Source organism: Sapajus apella, unplaced genomic scaffold, assembly GCF_009761245.1.
Source record: "Sapajus apella isolate SASKATOON/1434 unplaced genomic scaffold, GSC_monkey_1.0 scaffold6, whole genome shotgun sequence".
In the NCBI taxonomy this organism is placed as follows: Eukaryota; Metazoa; Chordata; class Mammalia; order Primates; family Cebidae; genus Sapajus; species Sapajus apella.
In genome coordinates, this window is record NW_022436946.1 from 42912400 (window position 1) to 42929457 (window position 17058).

The 17058-nt window shown below is 39.3% G+C and overlaps 1 protein-coding gene across 2 annotated transcripts in view; it reads right to left on the minus strand.

The window, feature by feature from the left end:
• Positions 1 to 2165: 2165 nt before the first annotated feature.
• The window catches only part of QRSL1 (glutaminyl-tRNA amidotransferase subunit QRSL1), a 39393-nt gene continuing 24500 nt past the window's right edge, over positions 2166 to 17058 (minus strand). For both annotated transcript variants that reach the window (XM_032275133.1, XM_032275134.1), the window contains exons 10-11: positions 7323 to 7528; positions 2166 to 4810 (exon numbers count right to left, since the gene is read on the minus strand). In XM_032275133.1, the coding sequence (XP_032131024.1) occupies positions 4590 to 4810; positions 7323 to 7528 (427 nt within the window). In that variant the 3' untranslated portion in view covers positions 2166 to 4589. The remainder of the gene's footprint in view (positions 4811 to 7322; positions 7529 to 17058) is intronic.

The window sequence follows — 17058 nt, forward strand, 5'->3', positions numbered from 1 at the left end:
CTTTTTCCCCATAGGTATATGGGGTGGCCATTTTGGGGGAACCTTCATTCTTTAAAGAACCTCTCAGCCCTGTCCTTCATTTGGTTCACACATCACAAAGACCTTCAGGTTTTTGATCACTGGGGTAGCCAATTCTTTATCAAAAACTCATGGAAATTGCTTACTCAATTTTTTTGAAACGGGGTCTCACTTTTTTGCCCAGGCTGAGGTGCAGTGGTGTGATCACGGCTCATTGTAACCTCTACCTCCCAGGCTCAAGCGATCCTGATTGCACGTGTGTACGACCACACCCAGCTCATTTTCTGTATTTTTAGTAGAGGCAGGGTTTCACCATGTTGCCCAGGCCGGTCTTGAACTCCTAGACTCCAGTGATTCACCCACTTCGGCCTTCCAAAGTACTGGGATTACAGGCATAAGCCACCTTGCCAGGCCTCTGGAAATTACTGTTAAAATACGTAGTCTATCAGTTCTTCCAGATATTTTAAACTTTATTCTCAGAGGAAGCCAGATCATCGAGGAAGTATACAGCTGGTCTTTAGTATAAGCTTTCAGCAAATTACAATTTGGCCACATGCCAAATTGTGGCCTCTATAAGTGTTTACCACGAGGCCTCTATTAGGAAATGACTTAAATTCATGATTGCATGCATCTACTTACAGCTACAAAATATTGTGTGCTTATTCTGTCAGATACCATGCTAGGTGCTTTTAGTGCATCACTTAAATTTAACTCCCACCCAACCCATGGAGTGGATATCATCCCTACTTTACAGATCAGGATACTGAAACTTAAGTTCACGGCTCAGAAATGGCAGCAACAGATTCAATCCCAGGTTTGTCTGATTTTTAAATCTGGTGGCCTTACCCCACCGGGAAAGCCAGTGGGAAATTTCCACCATATCATATACTATCCAACAATAAGCATCTGCATAGATACTTTGACAAGAATTTTTTGTTTTTAATTTAAAAAATTCCTGGTTTTATTCTTCCCCACTTTCACTATCACTTCATGGATTTCCTCAGTTATTTACTTTTATACCATTATAATAATGTATTTGTGTAAACTGCCTAAAATGTTTTTGGGTTTATAGTCTATTGAGGTATAAAGAAAAATAACTCAAAAAGCTCCTCCAAAATCCTGTAATAATTACTTTTACTTAATGTTGCCTGGGGTTTTTTTTTTTTCGTGTTATTTGCCTTTATTAAATTTTCAGGTTTATGTTCTAGTGTACACATTGCTTAAGTTATGAAATAACTGAGGAAAGCCTTCTATTTTAAACTTCCTCTGGGTGCTTCTAAATACAACAGATATGTTTTCTCTTAGGCTTGGTACAGATAACCAGATGTTTGAAGAAAGGGAGGGGGGGTTGGGCATGGTGGCTCACTCGTATAATTCCAGCACTTTGAGAGGCCAAGGTGGGCAGATGGCTAGCACCCAGTTCAGGACCAGTCTGGGCAACACAGCAGGACCCTGACTCTACAAAAAATTTAAAAAATTAGCTGGGCATGGTGGTACCACACTTGGGAGACTGAGGTGGGAGGATTGCCTGGACCCAGGAGGTTGAGGTGAGCAGGATTGTGCCACTACACTCCAGCCTGGGTGACTGGGCAAGACCCCATCCGAAAAAAAAAAAAAAAAAAAAAAAAAAAAAACAAAGGGAGAGGGATTAAAAGTAGTTAAATGAAAATTTATAATAGAAGCTATTTTAAAAATTCCATTATTTTACTCCCCTGCTTTGAATCGAACAAGTTATGGCACACGGCTTGCTGAATCCCGAGGTCTCCTTATTGGTACCTTGTAACCATTTCTCTTTTCATTATCCTTCAGATTCTGTTTAAAATCCTAAAGTTACTTATTTACATTAGGAGGTCCAGGTATTTCCTAATAGGAATAAGCACTTTTTTTGTTTTTGTCATTTTGCAAGCTCCTCTTCTGTACCATGCCGTCTTTTTTAAACAGCCCATTTTGATGTCATCACAGAGCACCTGGTGTCAGCCACTCAAAGGGAACATTCTGCCTCCTGGGTTTCAAGTGCTTTTCTTGGTAACGCTAAGCACAGGCCAACATGGAACACTGGTTTTCCCACTTGCTGCTTTGGCTTTCTGTGGTGGCACGGCGCCATATTTTATGATCAGTTTTTCACTTTGGCATTCGTTCATTCAAACTTTTTTTTTTTTTTTTGGTTGGTCTTCCAGGTCTTATCAAGGAACTCATTTGACACATGTAGACATCTTCACCTTTCAAAAACACTCTGTTCTGGAAGTTCTGTTGCTAATAATTTTAGGGTTTAATTAGCCGAGATAGAGAAAGCATTTGTCACTTAAATTCCCAGACAGTGACTTGGCAAAATGAGACCTACTACATTAAGTGTAAAAATGAAGAAGAAAGAAAAACAAATTTGGTATCATTTCATGCTAGTTGGATATCAGTATATGAGAATGGTTAAGTGTTTCACTTTTTAATTTCCAAAGTATTAGTGCAGTTCATGTATAGATACAGGAACAAGAGAATTAACATTATTTGAAAAAATTTCAGCCAGGTGTTGTGGCTCACGCCTGTAATCTCAGCACTTTGGGAGGCTGAGGCAGGCAGATAGCTTGAGCCCAAGATTTTGAGACCAGCCTGGGCAACATAAGGAGAGCCCATCTCTATTTTTTTAAATTCATTACATAAAAAAGATTGGGGCAGTGGGTAAAATTGTTTTACTTGCTTTTGACATCATATTTGCTCCTTCAACTAAAATGGTTCCTCCATCTGGCCTGATATGATGTATGAGTAATTAAAAAACTTAAAATGGTTTCCTCCTGCTATAAAGTAGTAGTTTTCTCTCTTATGGATTTCTTCCTCTTTCAGAGATTCAGAGTCAAAATTTGTAAGAATACTATTGAGCCTGGCATATAAAACTTTTATGTGAAGTTAGTCAGATTGAGTATTTGGGAGTGGGAGATCTCAGAGGACAGAAAACTATTTATGAAAACTAACAGGTAATGACGAAATATTCCAGTGGTTCTGCAGATGATCCTGACTCATTTTCTCTTCATGAACATCATATTTAGAAAATAATTTTTTCTTACTGAAGTGAATTAACAATTCAGCTTTCTATTTTTATTTATCAACAATATGTAAGTGCTGGATTAAAATACCTCTCAATATGAGATGACATTGGTATTCTAGTGAAGACAAGACACAGAAATCCAATGATGAAGCCTTATGAGTAAATGGATGGCTTCCATTAGATTTTTGTCAAATATTGAATACAGATCTCCATTAATATCTCTCTGGGCTCAAGGGGCCCAAATAAAAAACACTTGTAAAGATAGTCAAGAGGACAAGGAAACCATGAGATACAGAGAATCTGGGGTAAGGCAAGGTCTTGCCATGCGCTTCCCCTCTTTGGCATCAATACCAAATTCTCTGCACGTTTTTCAGAGTGTATGTTCCTCGTGTATTTTGAACCTTTTTCACTAAAAGCATGCACTGCTATCTATCAAGTTTCCAATCTGTGATGGTCTGTTAGGTTGCAACAAATGTTTCTACGACATCAATGAACTCATTTGTGATCAGGAAACAGGAGCATGAACTCAGTGTAACATGGAGTTCTTCTGGTGTCTAGGCACGGGCTCTGAAATAGCAGAAGTAAAATTTTAACTCTAAGGAGGAAAGGAAAGTTCTCAGTCATTTCAGCTCTTAGGGAAATAAAAGGAGTGCCCGCACCTGGGGCTCCTCCCCAGGAGGCATACACCCTGATTTGCATGATTCTGGGCCCTGACTGGCTGCACTTCCTCCTGTGCTCAGAGCTCCTCTTCCACCTGCTCTGCTCAGCACTCAGAAGCCAATAATCCCACTCAATTGTTTCTGTGCAGTTTTTTAACAACCCCTCAGGCAGCCTCCACCACATGATAAGTTATCTGCCTAGGCTATCCAGGTTATCTCTAGAGACTGTTCATGTTTTTGTTAGTGCTTTAGTTACACAGATGTACACATTTTGAGAAGTTTATCCCTAATCTTATTTTTACAGTAAACTCTTTAGTAAACATTATGGTAGAATGCATTGTTTTTGAAGAACAGATACCTTGCATTATCACAGAAGTACTGCACTTTGCACTTACTGGATGGTTAATAAATGCCAACACATTATTTATTATTAATTATCACAGGAATTTAAAAAAGTGATTCATAGAATGACTGTATTAACAAGAAACCTAATTACAAGAATTGAGCAAGACCATTTGACTCCCTAGAGTATAGAATCTCCAAAGTCAGTCATTTATTTATTTTTGAGACAGAGTCTTGTTCTGTCACCCAGGCTGGAGTGCAGTGGTGCAATCTCAGCTCACTGCAACCTCTGCCTCTGGGGTTCAAGTGATTCTCCTGCCTCACCCTCCCGAGTAGCTGGGTCTACAGGCTCTGCCACTATGCTCGGCTAATTTTTGTATTTTTAGTAGAGATGGAGTTTCACCATGTTGGCCATGCTGGTCTCGAACTCTTGATCTCAAGTGATCTGCCTGGTTTGGCCTCCCAAAGTGCTGGGATTCCTGGTGTGAGCCACCACACCTGGCCTAAAAGTCATCTTAAATTTTAAGATACGTTTACTGTTTTAGAGAGACAGAGGCTAATTTTTCATTTTCAAGGATTGCTGAACAATCATCCATGAGTTCTTGAAGTTGAATAACAGGAAACTGTACTTGTTTTTCAAACCATTTGGCTACTGTAAGAAGCTGTTGGTCATAAAATGCACGTCCAATAAACTGCAGTCCTATTGGCAGCCCTTGGTTTGAGAGTGCAACAGGGATACTCACTGCTGGCAATCCTGGGAAAAGAAAGAAACCCAATAGGTGATTAATTCTCCATCCTAAGCAGCAAAGACCTCTTACACTTTCCAATGCTAATAAATACAATAAAGTATAAGGTCTAAAAAACAACCAAAAGGCCAGGTGCGGTGGCTCACGCCTATAATCCCAGCACTTTGGGAGGCCGAGGCAGGTCAGTCAGTAGTTCAAGACCAGCCTGGGCAACATGGTAAAGCCGCATCTCTACTAAAAACATAGGAATTAGCTGGGCGTGGTGGCAGGCACCTGTTATCCCAGCTACTTGGGAGGCTGAGAGAGGAGAATTGCTTAAGCCCAGGAGGTGGAGGTTGTAGTGAGCTGAGATTGTGCCATTGCACTCCAGCCTGGGTAACAGAGCAAGACTCTGTTTCAAAACAAACAAACAACCTGCCCCCCCCCCCCCAATATTGTGCTATACAATGATTTTATACTGTGTTTTGTTTATATATTTTGGAAATCATTCTGTATCAGTTCACAGAAACCTTCTTCACTCACTCCTTATTGCTGTATAGTATTCCATTACTTGGTTTTACCATGATTGAGTAAACCAGTCTTCTACGGTTGGTTATTTAGATTGTTTTCAATATTTAGCTATTTTATACAATGCCTGAAAGAATTACTTTGTGTATGTATTGTTTTGGTATTCCTGCAATTTTTTTAGATGAAGAAGGGCTTGCTTCATCAAAGGACAAATACGTATGTAATTAGATATTGCCAAATTCCCCTGCAAAGAAGTTGTATCATTTTGATCTTCCACCTACAGCCTTGCAAACAGTGTGTGGTGTTCAGTTTTTGAATTTTTGGCAATCTAGTAGATGAGAAATTAGTTCAGGGTAGTTTTAATTCCAGGTTTGGGCAGAGAAAGTACAAAATCCCAGAATGTCTTGTTATGCCATAAAGCATGTTTTCAATAATTAATAGGGACAGTTTTAAAGGATACATATAACTTGAAGGGGCTCTTATTGGCCAAATTTAAGACAATTTGAGCATCAAAAGCAATACTGATAGTTAATTGCTTATAATACACTGAATTAAAGAAAGAAAGAAGGCTCTTCTTTAGAGAATACTGCTAGCTAATAAATGCAGACTGAATGACAGAATTAGTGAAGCCAGAATTTTATAATTCTCTAGCTAGTATTTCAAGGATGGCCAATGAATGCTAAAACTGGGCAACAGGATATTCACACGGTCTCTGGGTATCACCCCAGAAACTGCTTACAAAATGATAAAAGGAAAAATGTATCTTTTTTATAAGGAAACATCTGGCAGTTACTTCCTTAGCCAAGTTATCAGCTTGGTTTTCAAAAGTGAGACAAACTGCTATTAACTGTTTCCTGACACGAAGATTATGTAGTATTTCTACCAAAAATGTTTAACTCAACCCAATCACAAGGAAGCAATCTGACAAATCCAGATTATGGATGGGACATCCTACAGGACAAGTGGACTGGGCTCTTAACATTTTTAAAGTGCTAAAGATAAGAACTGTTGAACCAGAATTCTACATGAAGCAAAAATAACCTTTAAAAACCAAAGGGGGAAATCAACACATTCTCAAAAGGAGAGCTATAATTTTTCGTTAGCAGACCTATCCTAAAAGAATGGCTAAAGAAATTTCTCTAAACAGAAGTGATAAAAGAAAAAATCTTGGTACTTCAGGAAGGAAGAATGAACACAGTAAGCAAAAGTATAGGCAAATGTAATAGACTTTGCTTTTCCTCTTAAGTTTTCTACATTATATTTGATGACTGAAACAAAAATTATAGCAGACTGATGTGGTTTTAAAGAAAAAAAGAGAGGTGGGTGATTGTTCCAGATTTTAAAAAGATACCATAAACCAATGTAATATATCAGGAGGAAAGACACCTTATAAAAGACACTTTTGGTAGAACTGAGAAAATCTGAATATAAAATATATTTGAATTATTACTCAATTATGTTTTCTTAGGTATGACAATGGAATTGTGGTTCTGTAGGAGAACGTATTCTTATAAAATTTGTACAAAAGTATTTAAGGGTGAAGTGTCATGACATCTGAAAATTTCAAATGATTCAGGTAAAAACTGTGTGTGTGTGTGTGTGTGTGTGTGTGTGTGTGTGTGTGTGTGTGTAGAAAGAGGAAAAGAATGGCAAAGCAAATAAGGCAACAAAATGTTAAGATTACATCCAGGTGAAGGGCATATCAGCATTCAATATATCATTTTTTCAGCTTTTCTGTGGGTTTTACATTTTTCAAAATAAGAGTTAACAAACAATAGTACTAAGTGTGTTATGTCTGCGTGTGTGTGGTGAGAGTGCATGCATGTGTACTGATATGGTTTGGATTTGTGTCCCTGCCCAAATCCCATGCTGAATCGTAATCTGCAGTGTTGGGAGGTGGGGCCGGGTGGAAGGCAACTGGATCATGGGGGTGGTTTCTTATTCTTAAGCTGAAGATCAGGGTACCGGCCTAACAATTTGAAGAAAACCAAAATGTTCCTGAGGAATCCTCACCTGCCATATTTACAGGTTGTGTAAAAATGTCATCCTGGGCACTTCGTGTTCTGTTGTCCTCTTTGATGAACTCCAAGTATGGTACTGCTTCACTCAAGGTGGTGGGAGTTAGCAAGACATCTACTCCAGAGTTAAAAGCATTCACAAAGTCGTTAGCAATGAGGCGTCTCACTTTCTGTGCTTTGACGAAATAATTTTCATAGTTTCTGAGGGAAAAAAATGGGTGACGTATTAAAGGACTTTTTGTATTTTTCTTTGAATCAACTGTCTTATATCAGGCTTGATAAAGAACCACTGGATTGTTGGCTTTTGTGAGCAGGCACCATTAAGATTCTTAATAACACATAAAAATGAATTCAACTGTGCTGCTACTCATAAATTTAATCAATCAGAATTCACTAGTAGATGCAATTCTACATGTATAATCTCAAAATATTAGTAATTCCAGAGCCATCATTAAACCAGAATATTCATTTTAAAGTGAGTAAAGTACATAGCAATAAATGACTTTCTAAAGGTTACCAAGATAGACAGTAGTAAACTTTGCAGTATTGAATTTTGTATTTTATGGATAAGTGTAGCCCAGGGGTGGAAAAGTGAAATTCAAGAATGCTTATTTTACTAAAAAGACTAAGGAAAAAGCCAGACATAGGAGTAACCGTAAGTCAATGATACCAAGAAAAGTGAAAGGAAAATCTTTTAGATTCTTCTGAAGCTGTCGGGAGAGGCTAGCAAGAACTAACTGTTCTAAACCTCAGTTTCCACAGCTGTAAAAATGGATATACCTGCTCCAGTTTTACTGAGGGCAAAATAAAATATGATACAAATGTGAAGTATGTTTTACTCTAAAAAGGTTGTACAGAAATATCATATGTCCTTACTCTTATTTGACCACAGGGTCTACAGAGAAACCAGTGCAGGCATCACATAATTTACACAATAGTAGGTGGTTTAAACACCACATTTACAGCATTCCAAAACCTGAATTTTATTTTATTTTCAGAGGAGTTTTGCCCTTGCCCAGGCTGGAGTGTAGTGGCGTGATCTCAGCTCACCACAACCTCTACCTCCTGGGTTCAAGCGATTCTCCTGCCTCAGTCTCCTGAAAAACTTGAATTTTATAAAGAACAAATAATTGTTTTCTATTAAATTTCTTCCTACTTTAAATATGGCTCAAAAGAAGAACTGCTTCCATCCAAGATGGAGTAATGGCAGCTGGGATTTACCCTGTGCTATGGTTTGAATGTTTGTCCCCTCCAAAACTCATGTTGAAATTTAATTGTCACTGTAACAGTATTAAGAGGTGGGATCTTTAAGAGGTGATTGGGCCATGGATTGGTGCCATTATAAGAGTAAAGTTCAGCCCTCCATGTGCTTTCCCTTTCTCTCCCTCTTTTTCTCCCCACCCTTGCTTTCTGCCATGTGTGGACATAGCAAGAAGGCCCTCACCAGGTGCTGGCTCCTCAATGTTGGACTTCCCAGCCTCCAGAACTGTGAGCCAGTCAATTTCTCTTCACTATAAATTACCCAGTTTCAGGCATTCTGTTATAGCAGCAAAAATGAACTGCTTCTCAGAATATGGGATTAAAAAAATGAACTAAGACACTCTGCCTTCTTAAACGACTAGAAAACTGGACAAAATATATATGAAATGACCATTTTCAGACATTAGACAACAGATGTTCAGGAGAAAAAGTTGTGAGAGAAGAGAAACAAATGAAGTAAGCCAGGCCAGGCGTGGTGCCTCATGCCTGTAATCCCAGCACTTTGGGAGACTGTGGTGGGAGGATTCCTTGGGCCCAGGAGTTCAAGACCCGCCTGAGCCACACAGGGAGACCCTGTCTCTACAAAAAATTCTGTAGTAGTCCTAGCTTTGCTGGAGGGCGGGGAGTGTTGTGGATTGCTGAGAAGTGCATGAACCTGGGAGGTTTAGGTTGCAGCAAGCCCATGGCAACGGCAGTGCACTCTGGCTTGGGTGACAAAGTGAGATCTTGTCTCAAAAAAGAAAAAAAAAAGGTATACCCTTTTAATTTCCCCAGCTTAATGCCTAGAGGCAGTTTTCAGGCCTCATTTCAGAGAAAGCTAAATAGTATTGGGGGGTAAGTTAAAGAGACAGAGATCTGAAGTTCAAGGAGACAAAGACAGCTAGAATTTGCAAAGCAGGGTACTGAGTAGGAGGGAGTGGCACAATGAGAGAACGCAAGAGATCTGCAGGGAGATTCCTTGAGTCTTTGGCTGAGTACTGATCTATGAATGCATGAGAAGGACCCCAACGCTGTGGAAACAATCCCCAAAAAGCAGTGGACCAAACAATTGCTAGAGCTCAAACAGGGCTGGAAAGAGTTTGTGTTTCTAACAGCCAAAGTGAAAAGACTTGAATATGTGCAGCATCAAAGCATCACCTCAAAGTAAAGTAAAATTAGCCGTGGACTAAAGGCTGCTTTGGATTTATCTTAACAAAGCTTAAAAATAAGACTTGAAAAGATCCAACAAATTCTAAGCAACTTTAATGCATCCTGCGAAAAAGCCCAACACTGTTTAAAGGAATCTAGCAAATGACAACGTAAAATTCACAATATACAGGCATGAAATGAAGCAAAAAATATGACCCATAACCAGAGAGGGAAAAAGCAATTAATACAAACAGATGCAGAAATGTTGGAATCAGTAGATAAGAACATTAAAATAGTTACTATAAATTTGTCCTTTTTATCTTTTTTTTTTTTTTTTGAGACAGAGTCTCCTTCTATCACCCAGGCTAGGGTGCACTGGCACAATCTCAGCTTACTGCAACCTCCACCCCCCAAGTTCAAATGATTCTTGTACCTCAGCCTCCCGAGTAGCTGGAATTACAGGCACGCACCGCGCCACCCCACCCAGCTAATTTTTGTACTTTTTAGTAGAGACAGGGTTTTGCCATGTTGGCCAGGCTGGTCTCAAACTCCTGACCTCAAGTAATCCACTTGCCTCGGTCTCCCAAAGTGCTGGGATTACAGGCGTGAGTCACCGTGCCCAGCCTAAATAGGTTCTATATGTTCAAGAAGGTAGAAGAAAACATAAAACAATGAAGAAATTGAAGGGATAAGAAGAGCTACATGGAACTTCTATACACAAAAAATACAATGTATAAAAAATATACTGGAAAGGATCCACGTAACAGAAAAAAAGCTCAGCGATTCTGAAAGCAGTAATGGAAACTAGCCAAAAGGAAGCAGAGAAGGAAAAAAGACTGGGGCGGCGGGGGGCGGGGCAGAATATAGGCCAGGCGCAGTGGCTCACGCCTGTAATCCCAGCATTTTGGCAAGTCAAGGCAGGCAGACTGCCTGAGGTAAGGTGTTTGAGACCAGTCTGGCTAACATGGTGAAACCCTGTCTCTACTAAAAATACAAGAAAAATAGCTGGGCATGGTGGTGTGTGCCTGTAATCCCAGCTACTTGGGGGGCTGAGGCATAGGAATCGCTTGAAGCAGGGAGGTGGAGGTTGCAGTGAGCTGAGAGATCGTGCCACTGCACAGCCTGGGTGACAGAGTGAGAACCCATCCCAAAAAAAAAAAAAAAAAGAAATGTATCATCAGTGAGCTGTGAGACAACATATCAGGTTGATTAAAAAGTCCCAGACAGATGGAGGAGGACAGGAAAAATACGTGAAGAAATAATGGCCAAAACTTTCCAAATTTGATTAAAACTATAACCCGTCAATACCTAGTTTATTGAGGGTTTTTAGCATAAAGGGCTGTTGAATTTTGTCAAAGGCCTTCTCTGCATCAATTGAGATAATCATGTGGTTTTTGTCTTTGGTTCTGTTTATGTGGTGAATTATGTTTATAGACTTGCATATGTTGAACCAGCATTGTACCCCCGGGATGAAGCCTACTTGATCATGGTGAATAAGCTTTTTGATGTGCTGTTGCCAGTATTTTATTGAAGATTTTTGCATCTATGTTCATCATGGATATTGGCCTGAAGTTTTCTTTCCTTGTTAAGTCTCTGCTGGGTTTTGGTATCAGGATGATGTTGGTCTCAAAAAATGATTTGGGAAGGATTCCCTTTTGGGATTGTTTGGAATAGTTTCAGAAGGAATGGTACCAGCTCCTCTTTGTATGTCTGATAGAATTCGGCTGTGAACTCATCTGGACCTGGGCTTTTCTTCGGTGGTAGGCTCTTAATTGCTGCCTCAACTTCACACTTTGTTATTGGTCTATTCAGGGTTTCAACCTCTTCCTGATTTAGGCTTGGGAGGATGCAGGTGTCCAGGAATGTATCCATTTCTTCCAGGTTTACTAGTTTGTGTGCATAGAGTTGTTTGTAATAATCTCTGATGATGGTTTGAATTTCTGTGGAATCTGTGGTGATATCCCCTTTATCATTTTTTTATTGCATCTATTTGGTTATTTTCTCTTTTCTTTTTTATTAATCTGCCTAGTGGTCTGTCTATTTTGTTGATCTTTTCGAAAAACCAGCTCCTGGATTTATTGATTTTTTGAAGGGTTTTTTTGTTTCTCTATCTCCTTCAGTTCTGCTCTGATCTTAGTTATTTCTTGTCTTCTGCTAGACTTTGAGTTCTTTTGATCCTGCTCCTCTAGCTCTTTCAATTTTGACGATAGTGTGTCTATTTTAGATCTCTCCTTGCTTCTCATGTGGGCATTTGTTGCTATATATTTTCCTCTAGAGACTGCTTTAAATGTGTCCCAGAGATTCTGGTATGTTGTGTCTTCGTTCTCCTTGGTTTCGAAGAACATCATCTTTATTTCTGCCTTCATTTCATTGTTTATCCAGTCAACATTCAAGAGCCAGTTGTTCAGTTTCCATGAAGCTGTGTGGTTCTGAGTTAGTTTCTGAATTCTGAGTTCTAACTTGATTGCACTGTGGTCTGAGAGACTGTTTGTTATGATTTCTATTCTTTTGCATTTGCTGAGGAGTGATTTACTTCTAATTATGTGGTCAATTTTAGAGTAGGTGTGATGTGGTGCTGAGAAGAATGTATATTCTGTGGATTTGGGGTGAAGAGTTCTGTAAATGTCTATTAGGTTTGCTTGGTCCAGCTCTGAGTTCAAGTCCTGGATATCCTTGTTAATTTTCTGTCTTGTTGATCTGTCTAATATTGACAATGGGGTGTTAAAGTCTCCCACTTTTATTGTGTGGGAGTCTAAGTCTCTTTGTAAGTCATTAAGAACTTGCCTTATGTATCTGGGTGCTCCTGTATTGGGTGCGTATATATTTAGGACTGTTAGCTCTTCTTGTTGCATTGATCCTTTTATGACAAACCAACAGCCAATATCATACTGAATGGGCAAAAACTGGAAGCATTCCCTTTGAAATCTGGCACTAGACAAGGATGCCCTCTCTCACCACTCCTATTCAATACAGTACTGGAAGTTCTAGCCAGAGCAATCAGGCAAGAAAAAGAAATAAAGGGTATTCAAATAGGAAAGGAGTAAGTCAAACTGTCTCTATTTGCAGACGACATGATTGTATATCTAGAAGACCCCATAGTCTCAGCCCAAAATCTCCTGAAACTGATAAGCAACTTCAGCAAAGTCTCAGGATACAAAATCAATGTGCAAAAATCAGAAGCATTTCTATACACCAATAACAGACTTAAAGGGAGCAAAATCAAGAATGAACTGCCATTCACAATTGCAACAAAGAAACAAAATACCTAGGAACACAACTAACAAAGAACGTAAAGGACCTCTTCAAGGAGAACTACAAACCACTGCTCAACGAAATAAGACAAGATACAAACAGATGGAGAAACATTCCATGTTCATGGTTAGGAAAAATCAATATCGTGAAAATGGCCATACTGCCCAAAGTAATTTACAGATTCAATGCTATCCCCATCAAGCTACCAATGACCTTCTTCACAGAACTGGAAAAAACCACCTTAAACTTCATATGGAACCAAAAGAGAGCCCACATAGCCAAGTCAATTCTAAGCAAAAAGAACAAAGCAGTAGGCATCACACTACCTGACTTCAAACTATACTCCAAGGCTACAGTAATCAAAACAGCATGGTGTTGGTACCAAAACAGACATATAGACCAATGGAACAGAACAGAGGCCTTGGAGGCAACACCACACATCTACAACCATCTGATCTTTGATAAACCTGACAAAAACAAGCAATGGGGAAAGGATTCCCTGTTTAATAAGTGGTGTTGGGAAAACTGGCTAGCCATGTGCAGAAAGCAGAAACTGGACTCCTTCCTGACACCTTACACTAAAATTAACTCCAGATGGATTAAAGACTTAAACATAAGGCCTAACACCATAAAAACCCTAGAAGAAAATCTAGGCAAAACCATTCAGGACATAGGTGTAGGCAAGGACTTCATGACCAAAACACCAAAAGCATTGGCAACAAAAGCCAAAATAGACAAATGAGACCTAATCAAACTCCACAGCTTCTGCACGGCAAAAGAAACAGTCATTAGTGTGAATCGGCAACCAACAGAATGGGAAAAAATTTTTGCAGTCTACCCATTTGACCAAGGGCTGATATCCAGAAGCTACAAAGAACTAAAACAGATTTACAAGAAAAAGGCCCATTCAAAAGTGGGCAAAGGATATGAACAGACACTTTACAAAAGAAGATATACGTGAGGCCAACAATCATATGAAAAAATGCTCATCGTCACTGGTCATTAGAGAAATGCAAATCAAAACTATATTGAGATACCATCTCATGCCAGTTAGAATGGCGATCATTAAAAAATCTGGAGACAACAGATGCTGGAGAGGATGTGGAGAAACAGGAACAATTTTACACTGCTGGTGGGAGTGTAAATTAGTTCAACCATTGTGGAAGACAGTGTGGCGAATCCTCAAGGGCCTAGAAATAGAAATTCCATGACCCAGCAATCCCATTACTGGGTATATATCCAAAGGATTATAAATCATTCTACTATAAGGACACGTGCACACGAATGTTCATTGCAGCACAGTTTTACAATAGCAAAGACCTGGAACCAACCCAAATGCCCATCGATGATAGACTGGACAGGGAAGATGTGGCACATATACACCATGGAATATTATGCAGCCATTAAAAACAATGAGTTCGTGTCCTTTGTAGGGACATGGATGAACCTGGAGACCACCATTCTCAGCAAACTGACACAAGAACAGAAAATCAAACACCACATGTTCTCACTCAAAAGTGGGTGTTGAACAATGAGAACACATGGACACAGGGAGGGGAGCATCACACACTGGGGTCTGTCAGGGGCAAATAGGGGAGGGACAGCGGGCGGTGGGGAGCTGGGGAGAGATAGCATGGGGAGAAATGCCAGATATAGGTGATGGGGAGGAAGGCAGCAAATCACACTGCCATGTGTGTACCTATGCAACAATCTTGCATGTTCTTCACATGTACCTCCAAACCTAAAATGCAATAAAAAAAAAAAGTATAACCCAACAAATCAAAGCTGCTTAACAAACCCCTATGCAGAAGAAATATGCAGAGAACCACACCAAAGCACATCACAGTCAAATTCCTGAAAATCAGTAATAAAGAGAAAATCTTAAAATCAGCCAGAGGAAAAAAAGGTACATTATATACAGAGGAATGACCATAAGAATGGTAACTTCTCAGAAACTATGTAAGCCAAAAGACAATGGAACAGCACCTTTAAAGTATAGAAAGAAAAAGCAACCTACACTTTTTTTTTTTTTTTTTTAAAAGAGATGGGCTCTTGCTCTGAAACTCAGGCTTAAGTGCAGTGGTGCGATCATAGCTCACTACAGCCTTGAACTCCTAGGCTCAAGCAATCCTCCCACCTCAGCCTCCTGAACAGACATAACTATGGGAGTGCACCCCATGCCCGGCTTACCTATGCTTTTAAACCCAGAGAAAATATCTTTCAAAATTTAAAGCAAAATAAAGAGTGTTAAGTATAAACCAAAGCTGAAAGAATTCACTGCCAACAGGACTACACTACAAGAAATATTAAAGAAAGTTCTTCAGGCAAAAACAAAATTATACCAGATGGAAATTTATATCTATAGTGCCGAGAGAAAAGCACCAGAAATACTAAATATATAGGTAAATATAAATGACACTATTTTTCTCATTTTAAATCTTTTTAAGAGAAAAATTATTATTTAAAGAAAAAAAGCAGAAGGTTAAAAGAAAAAAGAACAGATGGGACAAATAGAAGATAAATAGCAAAAGGTAGATTTAAACTTGGTATAAAAGTAAATATTTATGTCAACTAAAAATAAACTCTGAATTTCTAATTCAGTACATTTGTGTTTAGTGAACAAAAGGCAACAGACGAATAACAAAATTCTAAACTGAGGTATCACATCAACAAAAAATGTTAAGACTTTCTACAGTTCCTGGCACATAAATGGACTTTTAAAAATAAAAAAAGTATTCCAAATCCCATTTTTCCTATCACCCTTGTCCACTCAAGTTAACCAACTTGGAACTGACTCAGGAGCTAGGGTACCAGCAGTAATTCTAACTTCCTTTCATCAGAACCCTCAAATGGTGACGATGAAAAATGCTTTCTGACTCCTTTCCTTCTATTTCTTTTTATGCTGCTACAATGACCTATCGAATTGATCAACTTGTGTCCTGAGATAAACCATATGGTTCTAATCTATAATATTTGGCAAATGTAACATCTTTAGCTTAATAAAAGTCTTCATGTAGAAAGTTTCTTAGCAGTATTTCATTTTCTTTTCCTACTCCAAAGTCATTACAAGCATCTGTCAATATGGTAAGAGTCTTTTAATCTGGAACATCATCAAATAATATTCTTTTTACTTTTTGAGGTAGAGTTTCACTCTGTTGCCCAGGCTAGAATGCAGTGACACGATCTTGGCCCATTGCAAACTCTGCCTCTTGGGTTCAAGTGATTCTCCTGCCTCAGCCTCCTGAGTTGCTGGATTTACAGGCCCCTGCTACCATGCCCAGGTAGTTTTTGTATTTTTAGGAGAGACAGGGTTTCGCCATGTTGACCAGGCTGGTCTTGACTTCTGGCCTCAGGCTAACTGCTCACCTCGGCCTCCCAAAGTGGTGGGATTACAGGTGTGAGCCACAGCGCCCGGCCTCAAATAATATTCTTAGAAAAAGTAATCGTGTAGCCCAGCATGGTGGTTCATTCCTGTAACACCTGCACTTTGTAGGCTGAGGTGAGTGAATTGCTTGAACCCAGGAGTTTGAGACCTGCTTGGGCAACATGGTGGGATCCCGTCTCTACAAAAAATACAAAAATTAGCTGGGCATGGTGGTATATGCTTGTAGTTTCAGCTAGTTGGGAGGCTGAGGTGGGAAGATCACTTAAGTCCAAGAGATCTAGATAGAGGCTAGATAGAGATCTAGATGGAGGTTGCAGTGAGCTGAGGTCACTCCACTGCAATCCAGCTTGGGTGACAGAGTGAGACCCTGAGAGGATGCACAGAAAAATAAAATGCTTTCTGCCCTTGAGGGCATGGAGAAAAACTCCAAGAAGCTCTTCGTTAAAATAACCAATCTTGCTTTTTTATACTTCTCATGTCCTCTTAGACACACCTGGAGGTATAGGAGATAAGGCCTGTTCAGAAGATCAGGACTTTATTATGAATAAACTCATAATAAAGACAACTGAAGGAGGTGTTATAGTCATTTTGAATTCCTTCTTAGAGCAAAGGTATATATAAGGAAAAACTAAGTTGATTCAATACAGTTTTCAAGAGACAATACAACTCCCTGCTTAAGGCTCTAACAGCAATAAGCCAATGTGGT